This window comes from Canis lupus, chromosome 24 (genome assembly GCF_048164855.1).
Source record: "Canis lupus baileyi chromosome 24, mCanLup2.hap1, whole genome shotgun sequence".
NCBI classification, from domain to species: domain Eukaryota; kingdom Metazoa; phylum Chordata; class Mammalia; order Carnivora; family Canidae; genus Canis; species Canis lupus.
Window position 1 is genome coordinate 44,942,038 of NC_132861.1, and position 14,431 is coordinate 44,956,468.

The 14,431-nt window shown below is 42.1% G+C and overlaps 1 protein-coding gene across 6 annotated transcripts in view; it reads left to right on the plus strand.

Annotated features, from left to right (window-relative positions):
• Positions 1 to 14,431, plus strand: part of ARMC9 (armadillo repeat containing 9) — a 147,473-nt gene that overhangs the window by 27,048 nt on the left and 105,994 nt on the right. For all 6 annotated transcript variants that reach the window (XM_072796654.1, XM_072796656.1, XM_072796657.1 and 3 more), the window contains 2 exons: positions 3,443 to 3,600; positions 7,512 to 7,610. In XM_072796654.1, the coding sequence (XP_072652755.1) occupies positions 3,443 to 3,600; positions 7,512 to 7,610 (257 nt within the window). The remainder of the gene's footprint in view (positions 1 to 3,442; positions 3,601 to 7,511; positions 7,611 to 14,431) is intronic.

Here is a 14,431-nt window from a genome sequence, read left to right on the forward strand (position 1 = left end):
CCTGCACTGAGCACCGAGCCCAACATGGGGCTTAATCCCAGCCCCCTGAGATCATGACCTGAGCTGAAACCAAGAGTCATTGCTTGCCCGACTGAGCCACCCAGGCACTCCAGAATTCCCCAATGGGAATTCATAAACTGTGCTAGGCATTTGGGTCCTGCACTGCAACTCCTGGAAATGCACCTTTGTGCCACTATTTCTATTTCTTTTACAACCTAGTCTAGTGTCTCAGCTCAGTGGCATAAAGCAACAATGTCCATTTATTATTCTTGCCATCATCTTGCATGGTGTGGGGATCATGTGCTCATGTTCTCCCTCGGTGTCTCGTGGAGGCACATGGAGCCTGGTGGAGCCATCTTCGAGGCTTCCTTGCCCACCTGCACAAGTCTGGTGGCCAGTGCTGAGGCCCTTGACAGGAACACTTATGTGGCCTGGGCTTCCTCATGGCCTGGTGGCTGGGTTCCAAGGGTGAATGTCCCCACATAGAGCCAGTGGAAGCTGTGTCACCTTTCCTAAGCCAGCCTCTTAAGTAACTCACTGTCATTTTTGCTACATTCTCTTCATTAGAAGCTATTCCTAAGGCCAACTTACATTCAAAGGAAGGAGAGTGACCTTCTACCTCTTGATAGGAAGGAGTGTCAAAGATGTGGCAGTCATTTTAAAACCACTATCCCACCCGCATCCTTTGAGTCTCAGAAAATCACCTTAGTTTTTGACTGAATCTGTGTAGTCCCTGTTCAGATTCGCTTTTTGATCTTGGTGCTGGCAGAGAGAAAGTGGTGGAAACCTCCCTGATTCCTGAGTCTCAGCCAGTCCTTGTCACCCCAACATACCCTGCGGCTTTTAAGGATAACTTTCTGCTAGGATCCAGTCATGTCTCTGAGAAGTGGCCCAACTTTACAGATAAAATAAATCTGGGAGGGGTAGTACAAAGGGAAGAGCCTGTGGTTTTTTATGTATCTTTCCTTTGGATTTCACCAAGGAGACCAAGGAGACCACGGTGTTTGAGCCTTCTTTAGGTTTGATTTTAATTGAGTTTTCCGAGGAAGCCAAGCAGAATGTCTGTGGAACTGAGGCTGGCAGGCACAGCGTGTGTCTGTGGCTGAATAAACACCCCTCCCCCCCAGCAATGCAGAATTGCCATGGAGACCAGAGATTAGCACCGGGGGGCACACTGGTACCAAAGGCTTGGGCCCAGGTCCCTCCCCATGCTCTCTCAAATAAATAAATAAAATCTTTTAAAAATATAAGGAAAGAAAGGTTGAGCTCTTGCACAGCAAGGGATTTTGGCTCAGTTGTCCTTGTCTCATAAAATGTTTGAGAAGGAAAGAAGAGTCAAAATCCTTTTTAACGCTCAGAAATAAAGTTGAGATCTTGGAGCTGAGACCCCAAAAGATTCCAGTAATGGTCAAGTCCTGTTTGTAGCCAGCTAAGGTGTTTACAAGGTGATGTGTCTTTATACAGCAGGCTGTTCTGCTAAATGGTGTATTTGAACTGGTGGCAAGTATTCCACCCCAACTGCCCACTTCTCTCCTTCCTGTGGCTGCTGGCAATGAGGCCTCTTTTCCCTCAGGTGTACCATACTTTGAAATTGTCATAAATTCCAATTCTGGGTTCCTGAGGCCGAGGTGCCACCAGTAGTCCCTTACATTTAGTTAATTGTACAGTGAGTTTCTGAGGGGATATGTTCCTTGGTGCAGTCTCCTTTCAAGAGGGACTACTTTGGTGACTTTTATATTGATGATTTCTGAGGTCATTTGCCCCAGTTAATGGGTTTCGGTACTTCATGCATCATCTGGCACTCGATACACATTGAGAAAGTCCATACAGATGCTCTTTAATATTCATTACCACAAAATGAAATTATGAACCATCCTGTAGAATTTTCATCATTGGAAGTTCTAGTTAGGTAATTTAGAGTTTTGTACATATAAAAAGCTTTAATATTTAGCATGGGGAGCACCCTATGGGGCTCAGTGGTTAAGCTTCTGCCTTTGGCTCAGGTCATGATCCCAGGGTTCTGGGATCGAGTCCTGCATTGTGACCTCCCTGCTTCTTCCTCTGCCTATGCCTCTGCCTGTTTCTCTGTGGCTCTCATGGATAATAAATAAATAAAATCTTAAAAAAAATAATATTTAACATAGGAATATGGTAGTGACTCCTTCTCTCTAATGGTATTTAAGAAAAAATTCAATAAATGATTTCCAGAGATGTTCTCCAAAGCTTTAAGTACTGGATATAAGTTCATGCCAGAAGAGTTTTTATTTTTTTTATTTTTATTTTTTTAAGATTATTTATTTATTCATGAGAGACACACAGAGAGAGAGGCAGAGACACAGGCAGAGGGAGAAGCAGGCTCCATGCAGGGAGCCCGATGTGGGACTCGAGCCTGGGACTCCAGGATCACGCTCTGGGCTGAAGGCGGTGCCAAACCGCTGAGCCACCCGAGCTGCCCCCATGCCAGAAGAGTTTTTAAAGTTAACTTTCAATACTGAAATTTGAAGGATGCTAACCAATAATTTTAGTTCATTATAATGTGATATTTGGGGTCTTAATAATTAAAATATTTTACTTTTCTACACATAATCATGAAACAGGTTTTTAAATCTAATTTGTGCATGATCTTCACGAGGAACTGTCCTGCAGGTACTTACAGTTCCCCAGATAACTTCACACGGCAAAAAAAACGAACAAAACAAAACAAAAAACAAAAAACAAAAAAAACAGGAAAAGATGCAGGTGTGGTTCATCCAGTCTGTGGGCTGACTGTAGAAACACTGAGTTTGTTTGTTGTACATAGAACAAACTGAAAGAAATTGTGTGGAGCTCAGTCAAGAAAATAGATTGTGTGAGGAAAACCAATGATGGTTCAGTTGAACAACCAGAGACAAGAAATTGAAAATCAGTGGTCATTAAGCACTTGGTAATTAAATGTGTCAAGTTCAAAAAGGGTGTTGCCTGTGTTCTCCTCTAGGATTTTGATTGATTCTTATCTCACATTTAGATCTTTCATCCATTTTGAGTTTATCTTTGTGTATGGTGCAAGAGAGTGGTCTAGTTTCATTCTTCTGCATGTGGCTGTCCAATTTTCCCAGCACCATTTATTACACGAGACTCCTAATTCTGGGAAACGAACGAGGGGTAGTGAAAGGGGAGGTGGGGGGGATGGGGTGACTGGGTGACAGGCACTGAGGGAGGCACTTGATAGGATGAGCACTGGGTGTTATGCTATATGTTGGCAAATCAAGCTTCTATATATATATTTAAAAAATTAAATGTGTCAAGAAATAGCAGCCAAGTGTTAAACACAAATAATGTCAAGCTCATCGTCATAGCAAAATCTTCTGAAAGGAGACAATGATCCTTGCTTGGGAAGAACATCATTATTTTTTTATGGGGTTTTCTTACTGTTGTTTTGTTTTAATATAAATTGTCTTCCTAGAAACGTCACAGCAGCTCCACCAGCAGCTGGTAGAAGCTGAGCGAAGGTCAATGACATACCTGAAGCGGTACAATAAGATCCAGGCGGACTACCACAATCTCATTGGGGTCACAGCAGAGCTGGTGGATTCTCTGGAGGCCACAGTCAGTGGCAAGATGGTAAGGAAGATTCCCCAGTTGCCCGTGTGTCTGGAGCTAAAGAAGTGTTAAGAGCATGGGGTGTGTTGATAATGGGATTCCTGGCTGCTCACAGCCAGTGACACCTGCCCCTGTACTTCACAAAGCCTAGTGCAGAAAGAAGACCACACTGACATTCCACCCCAGTTATGGTGCTGCTTACAGTATTTTATCCATTTTTCCTCACATACTATTGACCACATCTTTATTTCTCTACCTTATTCTTAACATTAGCGAAGAATAAATTGTCTGGCAACAGGAAAAAATAATATGGAGTGGCATAAAAATGAGGGGGAAATAAGCTACTGGTATAAAGGAAGTTACAGATTTTCACATATTGATACAACTACTCTTCTGAACTCTTAATCTGATAGATTCTTTTGATTGATTCTCCTGTATTCTAGATTGGCAGTCATAATATCCTCAAATAATGATATTTTTGTTTTGTTTCATTATTTATAATGACTTTTCTTTTTTTCTTAGCATACTGGCTAAGACTGTGGAACATTGTTGAAAAATATGGTCATGGGCCTCCTTGACTTATTCCTGACTTTAATGAGAATGACTCTAGTGTTTCACTTACTAAAAAATTAGAAATTATAATAAAATTTCTCTGTGGAAATATACATTTTCTTTAAAAATGGAATAATTATAGGTTGACATGCAATTCTAAGGAATAATGCAAAGAGTCTTTGCACACCTTGCACAGTTTCCCCGAATAGTAACATTTTGCATAACTATATAGTACAATATCACACAACCAGAACATTGACATTGACCCAGTCTATTGATCTTATTCTGATTTCTCCAGTTCTTTACTCATGTACATATATTAAGTTCTGTATTATATTATCACAAATGAGAGGTAGTGTATTTAAAATTGTTTTTAGTGGGGTTCCTAGCTGGCTCAGGGGGGTAGAGTATGTGACTCTTGATCTCAGGGTCGTGGGTTTGAGCCTCATGTTTGGCATAGACATCACTTAAATAAAATAATTTTTTAAATGACTTAAAATATGATTATGAAATAATATGTATTATAGAAAATTTTAGAAATAGAGAACTATGCAAAAATAAAATTACCTGTAATTGTGTTACCTAGTAATAACACTTGTTAACATTCTGTGTTTTTTTCAGTGCTTGAATATACCTGTTTTACAAAAATTGACTCTATTTCACCCAAAATTTTCTAATTTTTTTTTTTTAAGATTTTGTTTATTTATTCATGAGAGACAGAGAGAGAGACACACACACACAGGCAGAGGGAGAAGCAGGCTCCTCTCAGGGAGCCTGATACAGGACTCGATCCCAGGAGTCCAGAATCACAACCTGAGCCGAAGACACTCAGCCACTGAGCCACCCAGGTGCCCCTAACTGGCTTGTTTTTAATGTAAAAAAATACATATTTGTGGTAACAAATTAGAACAAGTCTGAGTAATGTATAGTGAAGAGCAAAAGCCCCTTCCCGTACAGTTTGTTAGTGTCTCTTCTTTAATAGCATTCAAGATTAACTTTTCTTGCATATTATTTCCAAAAATTTCTATGCATATGCATGTGTCTGCATGCAGCTTACATATACTTGGGATCCTATGACCCACTATTCTTCTGAAACTTGCTATTTTACTCTCAGTATATCTTGGAAATCTTTCCACATGACCATACTACCTTCGTTCTTTTCTAGGCTTATACATTATGCCATTCTAAGGGTGAACCATAATTTTTTAGATCTCTGATGGTGAACATTTAGATTTTTTGTTTGCTAGAACAAAAAAAATGTTGCAATGAACATTCTTGTATATAGTGTATACTTTTGAAAACAAGTAAGGTAAGATCCTAAGAGTGGACTTGCTAGGTCAGAGGTTATAGGCATTAACATTTTGATAGATGTTGACAAATCATTTCTCCCAAGATTTCAAAATTGTTTACCCAAACCCCCCAGGAGTTTACCCATATCAAGGTGTTTATTTCTCCACACACTTGCCAACATCAGACACTATTATATTTTGAACTCATTATACTTTGAACCCTTTCCTGGCTTGGTAAGTAAAACTTGGTGTTCTAAATGTTTCAATTTGCATTTCTTTAATTATGTATGAGGCTGAATATGTTTTCATGTTTGTTGGCCATTTATATTTTGCTTTTTAGTCTACTGATTATGTGTGTCCTTTCCTCATTCACCTGTTTTAAGCAAGAAAGTGACACAATCAAATATGCTTGTTAAAGATATGGTTCTGGTAGCAGTTCCAGAAGTCAAAGGAGGAAACAGTTTGAGGAGTAAGAGGTTGATGTAGAGTCTCAGAAGCCACAGAAAACTTTAAAATGCTAGAACTGAACAGTGTCCAATGATTTTTGACATTGAGATCAGTGGTGGTGGCCTTTGCCATGGGAACTATGGAGTGATGCAGCTGGAAGCCTAACTGTAGCAGGTAGAGAGATCCAGGAGAGGTGAGACAGCAAATGGAGGCAGTTCTCTCAAGGACTTTGGCTGTGACAGAAGAATCCTGAGTGGGTGGTCGAAAGATGAGGACCTAGGGTAGAGGAAGGGGAAGGTGCTTTTTTAATACGAACTATAATTGTGTTTTTATGTTATAGACAATGAAAAGATGTAAAGAAAGGTTAAAAATACAGGATGAGAAAGGAATGTTTACATTTTGATACTATCACAATTCAGAGGAAGAGGATGCAGAATCATGTGGGAAGTGCAGCCCTGAGATGGGGCACTTACTTGTCTGAGTCACTTCACATAGAGCTGAGTGTCAAGGGATGAGCACAGACATCTGCCATGGATGCATAGCCTTTCACATGTCTGAAGCAGACCAGAAATTTCCAGTGGGTTGATGGAGTCCTCCAAGGAGAGGAGATGGTGCATCTCTTTCTAACTTATGAATCAGTTGAGTAGTCTTCACATGGGGACAACTGAGTAAGGATGTGGAGAGGGGCCCGTTATATGACCACGTGGGAGTTCACCACATGGAATCATGAGGCTGAGGAAAGGGAGGTTCTCTTCCAGCAATCAGGCATAGAAAAAAAAAAAAAAGGTTGGGTGGGTGAAGAATGGTTAATAGTTACCTCCAGAGATTGATGTATGGAAAAGGATGGGACTGGAGAGAGGTTGGGGCACTTGTAAAATTTAAATGTTCATTCTTTGTATAAAAAGAAAAGATGTAAAATGAAAAGACAACATTCAGAGACTACCACCTGAGATGCTATATACCAGTCCTGAGTTGCAGTTGCTTAACAAGAGGGTGAGAAGGCACTAAAAAAAGGCAAGAATTGAACAGCTTTGGTGGGCACAGCAATGCAGCCTCACGCTGGCAGGCATGCAATAAAAAATGCCTCCATCATTCATTCCGTAATGAGCTGGCCTGTGCCAGGCATATGTGTGATCTCATTCACTCTGTCACTGTGAACCACAGAGGCAGACATTGTTCATTTCATTCAGCAGGTCAGAAGGCAAGGGGCAAAGCTGTTGGTTTTCTTGAGTCCAGGGCTTGAGGTTAGATTTTCAGATTTTAAGCCCACTATTCTTTCCACCACACATTGGCTACCCAATTGACTTTATTGCTTGAATTCACACATACACATGCACACATACACACACACACACACACACAACACAAATGGTTTAAAATCAGTTTATTTTATATGACTGGGAGTATATCTAGTGGAATTACATAATTTAAAACATGATTCCCCACTATCATACCTGCAGTAATGTTAGCAGTTTTTTTTCTGTCAGACTCAGTGCTTTAGCTCCCAAAGGTCCTATGTTAAAGCAAAATTCCATCTGCATACCTCCCAGAAAAACTGCTGAGAGCTCTGATAATTTCTGGGGCCCTAATGTCACAGGGGGCATTTTGTGCCTTGCACCAGCCATCCTCGTGTCCTCTTTGCAGATCACCCCGGAGTACCTCCAGAGCGTGTGTGTCCGCCTCTTCAGTGATCAGATGCGACAGAGCCTGGCGCACAGTGTGGACTTCACGAGACCTGGGACGGTGAGGCTCTGTGCCCTAGGGCTGGGGCTGCCCCCCAAATTTAAAAGTAGCCTAACTAAAAAAAATAAAAGAGCATGGGCAAATAACATTCAGGAGTCTGCATTTCAGCTGGCTTCAGAAGTCTGTAAAGTCCCAGAAGGAAAAGAAAGCTGTTTTTGAACAGTGAGCAGCTGGGAGCTGGCGTCCTGGGGGTGGTGGGAGAGAGGTGCCAGTTGGAGCTGTTTGGTGCCAAGAACTGGTAACAATTAGCAAATCAGTAGGAAAGGAAGGAAACTTCATTCTCTTCTTTAAAATAACTGCCATATTGGAAGCTGTACAGTCAAAGGCAGGTGCTCTCTTTTTTCTTTTTTTAACTTTTTACTCAGAATAATTGCAAACTTACAAAGAAATCGTAAAAATAGCACAAAGGACACTTGTATACCCTTAATCCAGATTCAGTGACTATTGGCATTTTACTCATGTGTTTACTTTCTCTACACACACACAGACACACACATACACACACACATACACGTCTGTTTTCTGAGCCATTTGAGAATAAATTACATATGTTATGGCCTTTTACTCCCATGTAGAGTTCACTTCTTAATAGGAGTGTTCTCTTATGTAACCATACAGTGATCAACTTCAGTAAGTTTAATATCTTTATGATACTCTTATCTAATCTGGGCATTTTCCAATTTGTCAGTTGAGCCATGTCCTTTATAGTTGTTCCGTCATTTAAGAAAACAGAGCATTTCTCTGTTTGTCTTTCTTACGTTCTCGTGATTAGATTCAGGGTTTGCATCCCAGGGCAAAATATTATGTAGGTGATACTGCGTCCTTCTAAGGATAGCTCATCCAAAGGGATGTGGTGTTGAGTTGGGGTTCTTTTTTTTTTTTAAGATTTTATTTATTTGTTCATGAAAGACACACAGAGAGAGGCAGAGACATAGGCAGAGGGAGAAGCAGACTCCGTATGGGGGAGCCCGATGCAGGACTTGATGACTTGATCCCAGGACCCCGGGATCATGCCCTGAGCTGAAAGCAGACAGCCATTGAGCCACCCTGGTGCCCCTGGGTTGGGGTTCTTAACCAGGGGAGCAAATACACCAGTGTCTCCTAAGGACATTTTCAAAGTTCTTGAACCCATGTCCCTGGAGCTCACCCCAATGTACCACCTGGGCGACAGGCTAAATGGTAGAGCCAAGCATATTCAGCTCAGAAGGAAGCACCAGGGGATCCTGAGGTAACCCCATAGGTCAGAGCCATGGCTTTGATTAAGGGGGAGGGTCTGCACATTAATATTAGGATCTTCATCAACAGAGGCCTTTTTTAATATTCAAAAATTTATACCCTACTTCATTCTCAAGTAGGTTTGAAGCAGCTTATGAGAAAACACAAAATATGAGATAAAAATAGAAAATGGAAAGAACAAAATTGTGGTTAGAACTCATAGAAACAGAAAGTAGAGTGTTGGTTCGCTGGGGCTGGGAGGTGGGGGAAGTGGAGATGTTGGTGAAAGGGTGTAATTTCTGATTATAAGATAAATAAGTTCTGGGGATCTAAGGCATAGCGTGGTGGCTAATGTTAACAATATTATATACTTGAAGGTTACTCAGATCTTAAATGCTCTCACCTATCCCCCAAAGGAACTGTGAGGTGATGGACGTGTTAACTAACCTTATTAGGCGATGATCATTTCACAATATATACGTGTGTTAATGCAGCACTTCATACACCTTAAATGTACACAGTGTCCTGTGTCAAGTACATCTCAATAATGCTGGGGAGAGGGGAAGAAATTGTAGTTAAAGGAAAATGAAGGTAGGACAATACAAGGAAGCCATGGCTAAGCTAGTACCAAACATGCATGTCAGAGCTGCTGTACGTACACCTACAGAAGGAGGCAGGGACCCGGTTCTGATCTTCATCACAGCCTATGCTACAGGGACAAGTGAGCAGGTGCATGAATTGCTTCCAGGGAAAGAGAGATGGTTACATAATGTTTATTATCTAAGTTTTGCTGCATCTGTCTGAAACATCATGCTACACACACAGCCTAGGAAGCACTGCAGTGAGGTAAATGCCCCGGTGCCCACCACACATTCCCACAGACCATTCCTGGGCCACGGACACTCTCTCTGGGCCCTTTAGACTTCCAGTTTCTTTTGTGGATCTTCACAGAAAGGACATAGCAATGTGACGGAAAGCAAATGTCCTTGACCCTATCACCCAGCTGCTCGCAGAAGCATTATAGAGCTGTTGGTGGTGGTGGCCTTGCCGCACATGGACACGTGGATAATAAAAGCTGTAGGGTCTGTGCTTTAGAATGTGGCCACCGTAGTTTTAGCGTGCAGAAATCTTAGGGAATCAGCTATTTTGAAATGTCAGGAAAGCACACAGAGACATCTGAGTTTCAGAAAATTAACTTCCTCATGGGCCCTCCAGGATGAGGGGCTTCAAGCCACATCCCTGAGGACTGGCTGAGTTGATCCTCTGTGTACACTGTACCTTTAGCTAGAAGTCTGTTAAGGAGTGTTTACCAAAAATGATGGCTTTCTAGCAGTAATTAGCGTTGCTGGATCTATGTCTAATAGGACACTCCCTTCCTCCCTTCCACTTATTTATTAGTTCAGCAAATACTTAGTGTTTTCTAAGGTCTGTATTATAAAACCCCATCCTATATTGCATATATAAGCATCCTTATATTTCCACTTTCTATTGGCAGAGTGATGCATCCAGCTTATTTACAATGGATATGTTAATAAGGAGCAGTTTAAAAGGGAGGGGGGCATAACATATCTGGTATTTTGTCCCATTAGACATTAATGTTTTTTGTTAAGAGGCTAGTGCTACCATCTTTCCCTATTATGGTGGCATTAAGGTACATATTCTAGGCCTTAGAAACCAGAGGAGAGAGGATGAGCTCTGTTTATCTTAGTTCCTAACCATTTTTTTTTTCTTGTGAGTCACTGACTTAGGAACAGGCAATAAAAGCTGCATTAGTCCCATAGATTTCTCTGCAAGATGATAAAAAGTGGATATGAGTCACTGTAACACCCTTGTAAAACTATAACAGAACGTAGTTGATTGGGCATGCCTACGGTCAATGTATGACATTGGATTTATGATGTGTGAAGAGGAAATTAGGGTATAATTTAGTTGGGATATCTAGTGGTTGAACAGTAGGATTTAGGATTTATTTTATTTATTTATTTATTTATTTATTTATTTATTTATTTATTTATTTATTTATTTATTTATTTATTTATTTATATTTAGGATTTAGAAGGAGAGGAGGGCCGCTTTCCTATTTGCCAGGGGTTTAAAGTCAATGCTAGGTCCAAACAGAACGCCATCAGTTTCAAGATAAAAAAATGGGCATAGACCAGTTTCCTTTTCAGTGTGATCCTTTGATCAGGAACTTTCTATTTGGTTGACCTTGAGTGTTTCCATTCATTGTACCCTATAAAGGACCTGGGCCGGGCCCATCAAAATGCTGCTGGTATCCATAAAGTTTTTATGTTTGATACTGGTTTTTAAAACTGGCTGATAAGAAGAATCTGGCCTTCTGCACCCTCACTGTTGAAAGTTCAGAAGAACTCAGTAAATAACACACTTCTGAGTTCTGAGCCTGAGTTCTGAGTCAATTGAAAAATAGGACAAAAGAATAAAGGAAAAAGGAGCTGACAATATTGCCATCAACTCTGTTGAAACTTATATTGAGGTATGGATTTCATTTGTAGACAAGTGGGTTTCCTACATTTAAATCCTGGGATTAAAGAAATGTGGCCACCCAGTCACAGCCAGCTCTGGCCAAACCCCTCCCCTGACCAGCACCACTAGCAGCCAGGGACAAAGGGCTGCATGCAGGACTGATTCTGCTCCCTGGGAGCACTCGTTCCCTCCCAGGAAACAGGGAGCAGGGCTATGTGTGTCCAGATCTCTCCCAAACCTACAAATTCAGGAATTTACTATCTGGAGCAGGGGAATTATGCTGGTACAGGGCCCTGCAGAAGAAATGCCATGAGTGGGGCCTAGTTCATTCCCAGGTAACTATGTCCAAAACTCCACTCCCCTTAGCAGAGCTGATGGTCAAATTTGGATGTTCCCAGAAAGATTAATGGTGATGGGATTGATTTTTTTGAAAAGAGAATTCTTTCAGGTAGCCTCTTACAGTTTGATTGCCTGTTGCCACCCTAACCCCTGGTTTGTCATTCTTTAGTCCTTACCAACTCAAGTTCCAAACCATGGGATTTAGTATCTACTGGGATACAAGATAAATCTGATTTTATATTATTGGCAATCTGATAATTGTAAGAAGAGAGGCTTCTCCCTCAGGGCAGAAGAGATGGGGATTTTTTTGTTTTCTAAGATTGTACAAGTAATACACAAATATTTTCTCACTGGAAAATATGTAAGAGACTAGTGGTAAACACAAATCCCTTCTCTCCCTCACATTTACCCCATCTCCTCTCCCTCCAAAGGTAACCCTGTTGACTATTTCACATTCATCCCTCCAGACTTTAAAGATCAGGTAGAATTAAGGTTTTTATTATACACATCACCCTGCAACTGTCTCTTTGAACTTAGTACATTTTAAAGAGTTTTCTGTGTCCTTCTGGATTTATTCATATTTTCCTTATCTTTTAGAATTTTTTTAAAGATTTTATTTATTTATTCATGAGAGACACAGGCAGAGGGAGAAGCAGGCTCTGTGCAGGGAGTCCGACGTGGGACTCCATCCCGGGTCCCCAGGATCACACTCTGGGCCGAAGGCGGCGCTAAACCACTGAGCCATCAGGCTGCCCTATCTTTTAGAATTTTAAGTTAAGAGCAGTATGGTACATTTAACCATTCCTCTAGCAAACCTTTAGGTTGCTTTTCAGTATTTTGCTATTTCTAATAATCATGCAGCACACATATTTGTATGCTACAGATAGCATGTGAAAGCACCATGGTCTGTCTGTCTTCTTAGCTCTCTGTTTGTACTGGGCAAGCACAATGCAGAGAAACCCCAGGAAAGGAGAGCCTGATGGAGGAGAGTGACCATTTTTACCCATGGAGAGCGTCCATCCTAGGGCAGGAGTGGGGAGGAGGCAGGCTGACTGTGATACAAAGTCCAGTGCTGGGACACCTGGGTGGCTCAGTGGTTGAGCATCTGCTTTTGGCTCAGGTCATGATCCCGGAGTCCTGGGATCGAGTCCTGCTTCGGGCTCACCACAGGGAGCCTGCTTCTTGCTCTGCCTGTGTCTCTGCCTGTCTCTCTATGTCTCTCAAGAAAAAAATTAATAAATAAAACCTTAAAAACAAAAAAACAGAGTCCAGTGCTGACTCTAAAAGTGGAAACCCAAACATAGCTCCTTAGGTGATTCCCAAGTCCCACCTAGTGGGACCTGTGGTTTGGGGGTTCATTGGCTGGGGAAGTTTCCATTTAAATGCATCCTTATTTGGGAAAATTATCCATTTGGGAATTAACTCTTTTCAGCAACTCCCAAGTAGACCCCATTGGGAATAAGTTAAAATACTGCCAGGTGTGATTGTATTATATACATTTAAGGCTCAGAACATGTGAACCTTAGAAAGCATTTACTTCAAAATCAGCCATCTTTCTTAGCAGTAAAAACCTGCAGTGGGCTGGGGCTGATGGTGGCAGCCCTTTCTCGGGATGGCTTCATGCAGTTGCTCAAGAGACTACTGCCGTGGCATTGTTCTGCTAAGGAGGATTCTTCCTAGAGCTTGCTGTTGTGTGGACCATGGCTCTGGGTTGAAGTTCAATGCCTTCAGTCCTTACATTGTCCATTATGTCACTTTCTTAAGTCTCGGCAAGAGGCCTGCTCTTTGTCTGCCTTGCCACTACATCTCAAGGCAGCCTTTTTGGGCCTCGTGCTCTATGTACTGAGGAGGAGTTGCACACCTAGCTTGTCTCTCCCTGTTACGCCTGCTACCCCCGCACCCATCATATACCTGAACTTACACTGAGATTTGAGGCTTGACTACCTTTGATCTCAACCAGTTGGTGAGACCATGACTGGCAGAGAGTGACTGTACCATTAGTTCAGATTTCTCTGCTGACTTCCAGACCCAGACTTATAAGCCTTCTCCCTGTGAATGTCTGATACGCACATCATTTCTATGTCCCAAAACAGGCTACTCTCCTCCTCCAAACAGGTGGTCTCCCATCCTGTACTTCCTGTCTTGGTGAATGATCCTCCAGAGAACACCTGCAAGTCATTTGAGCCTCTTCCCTCTTTGGGGCCCTACATTCAGGCAGCCCTAGGGATCTGAGTGGCTTCCTCCCTCTTGCCCCACGTCTTTGTTCCTTTGTGTTTGTTCAGGCTCTTCCTCTTTCTGTCCTGGCTAAAGCAACATTTTCTAATTGATCTCGGTCTCAAAGCTCTTACCTGTCTGATTTTTCATGCACATGGGAGCAGTGGTGACTTTTCTGGTTGGGTCATGTTCATTTATGCCCTCGAGTTTGGGGAGGGATGGAGGTACATACAGGCATCGGCTACATTACTGTCTTGCTTAATACCTGTCATTACTCTAGGTCTGGAGTACTCAGCTTGAAGTCCACAGCCTTTTGTGATCTAATGCCCATCTGTCTCTCTACGCTCAGCTCTGGTCACAGAAAGCCCAGGAGGCCTCAGCACTTCCCCAGGTGGCCATGTTGTTGTGTACCTTGCCAAGCCCCAGGCTCTCACGTGCCCACAGGCTACAGGGTGGAGGCAGGGCCACGAGTGGTGCCCTTGGTGGCCCAGGAAGCCCGAGAAGCACATTCAGGAACTCGGTATTCCCCCTCCACTTAACTTAGCTTCAGTTCCAAATGCCATGTGCAC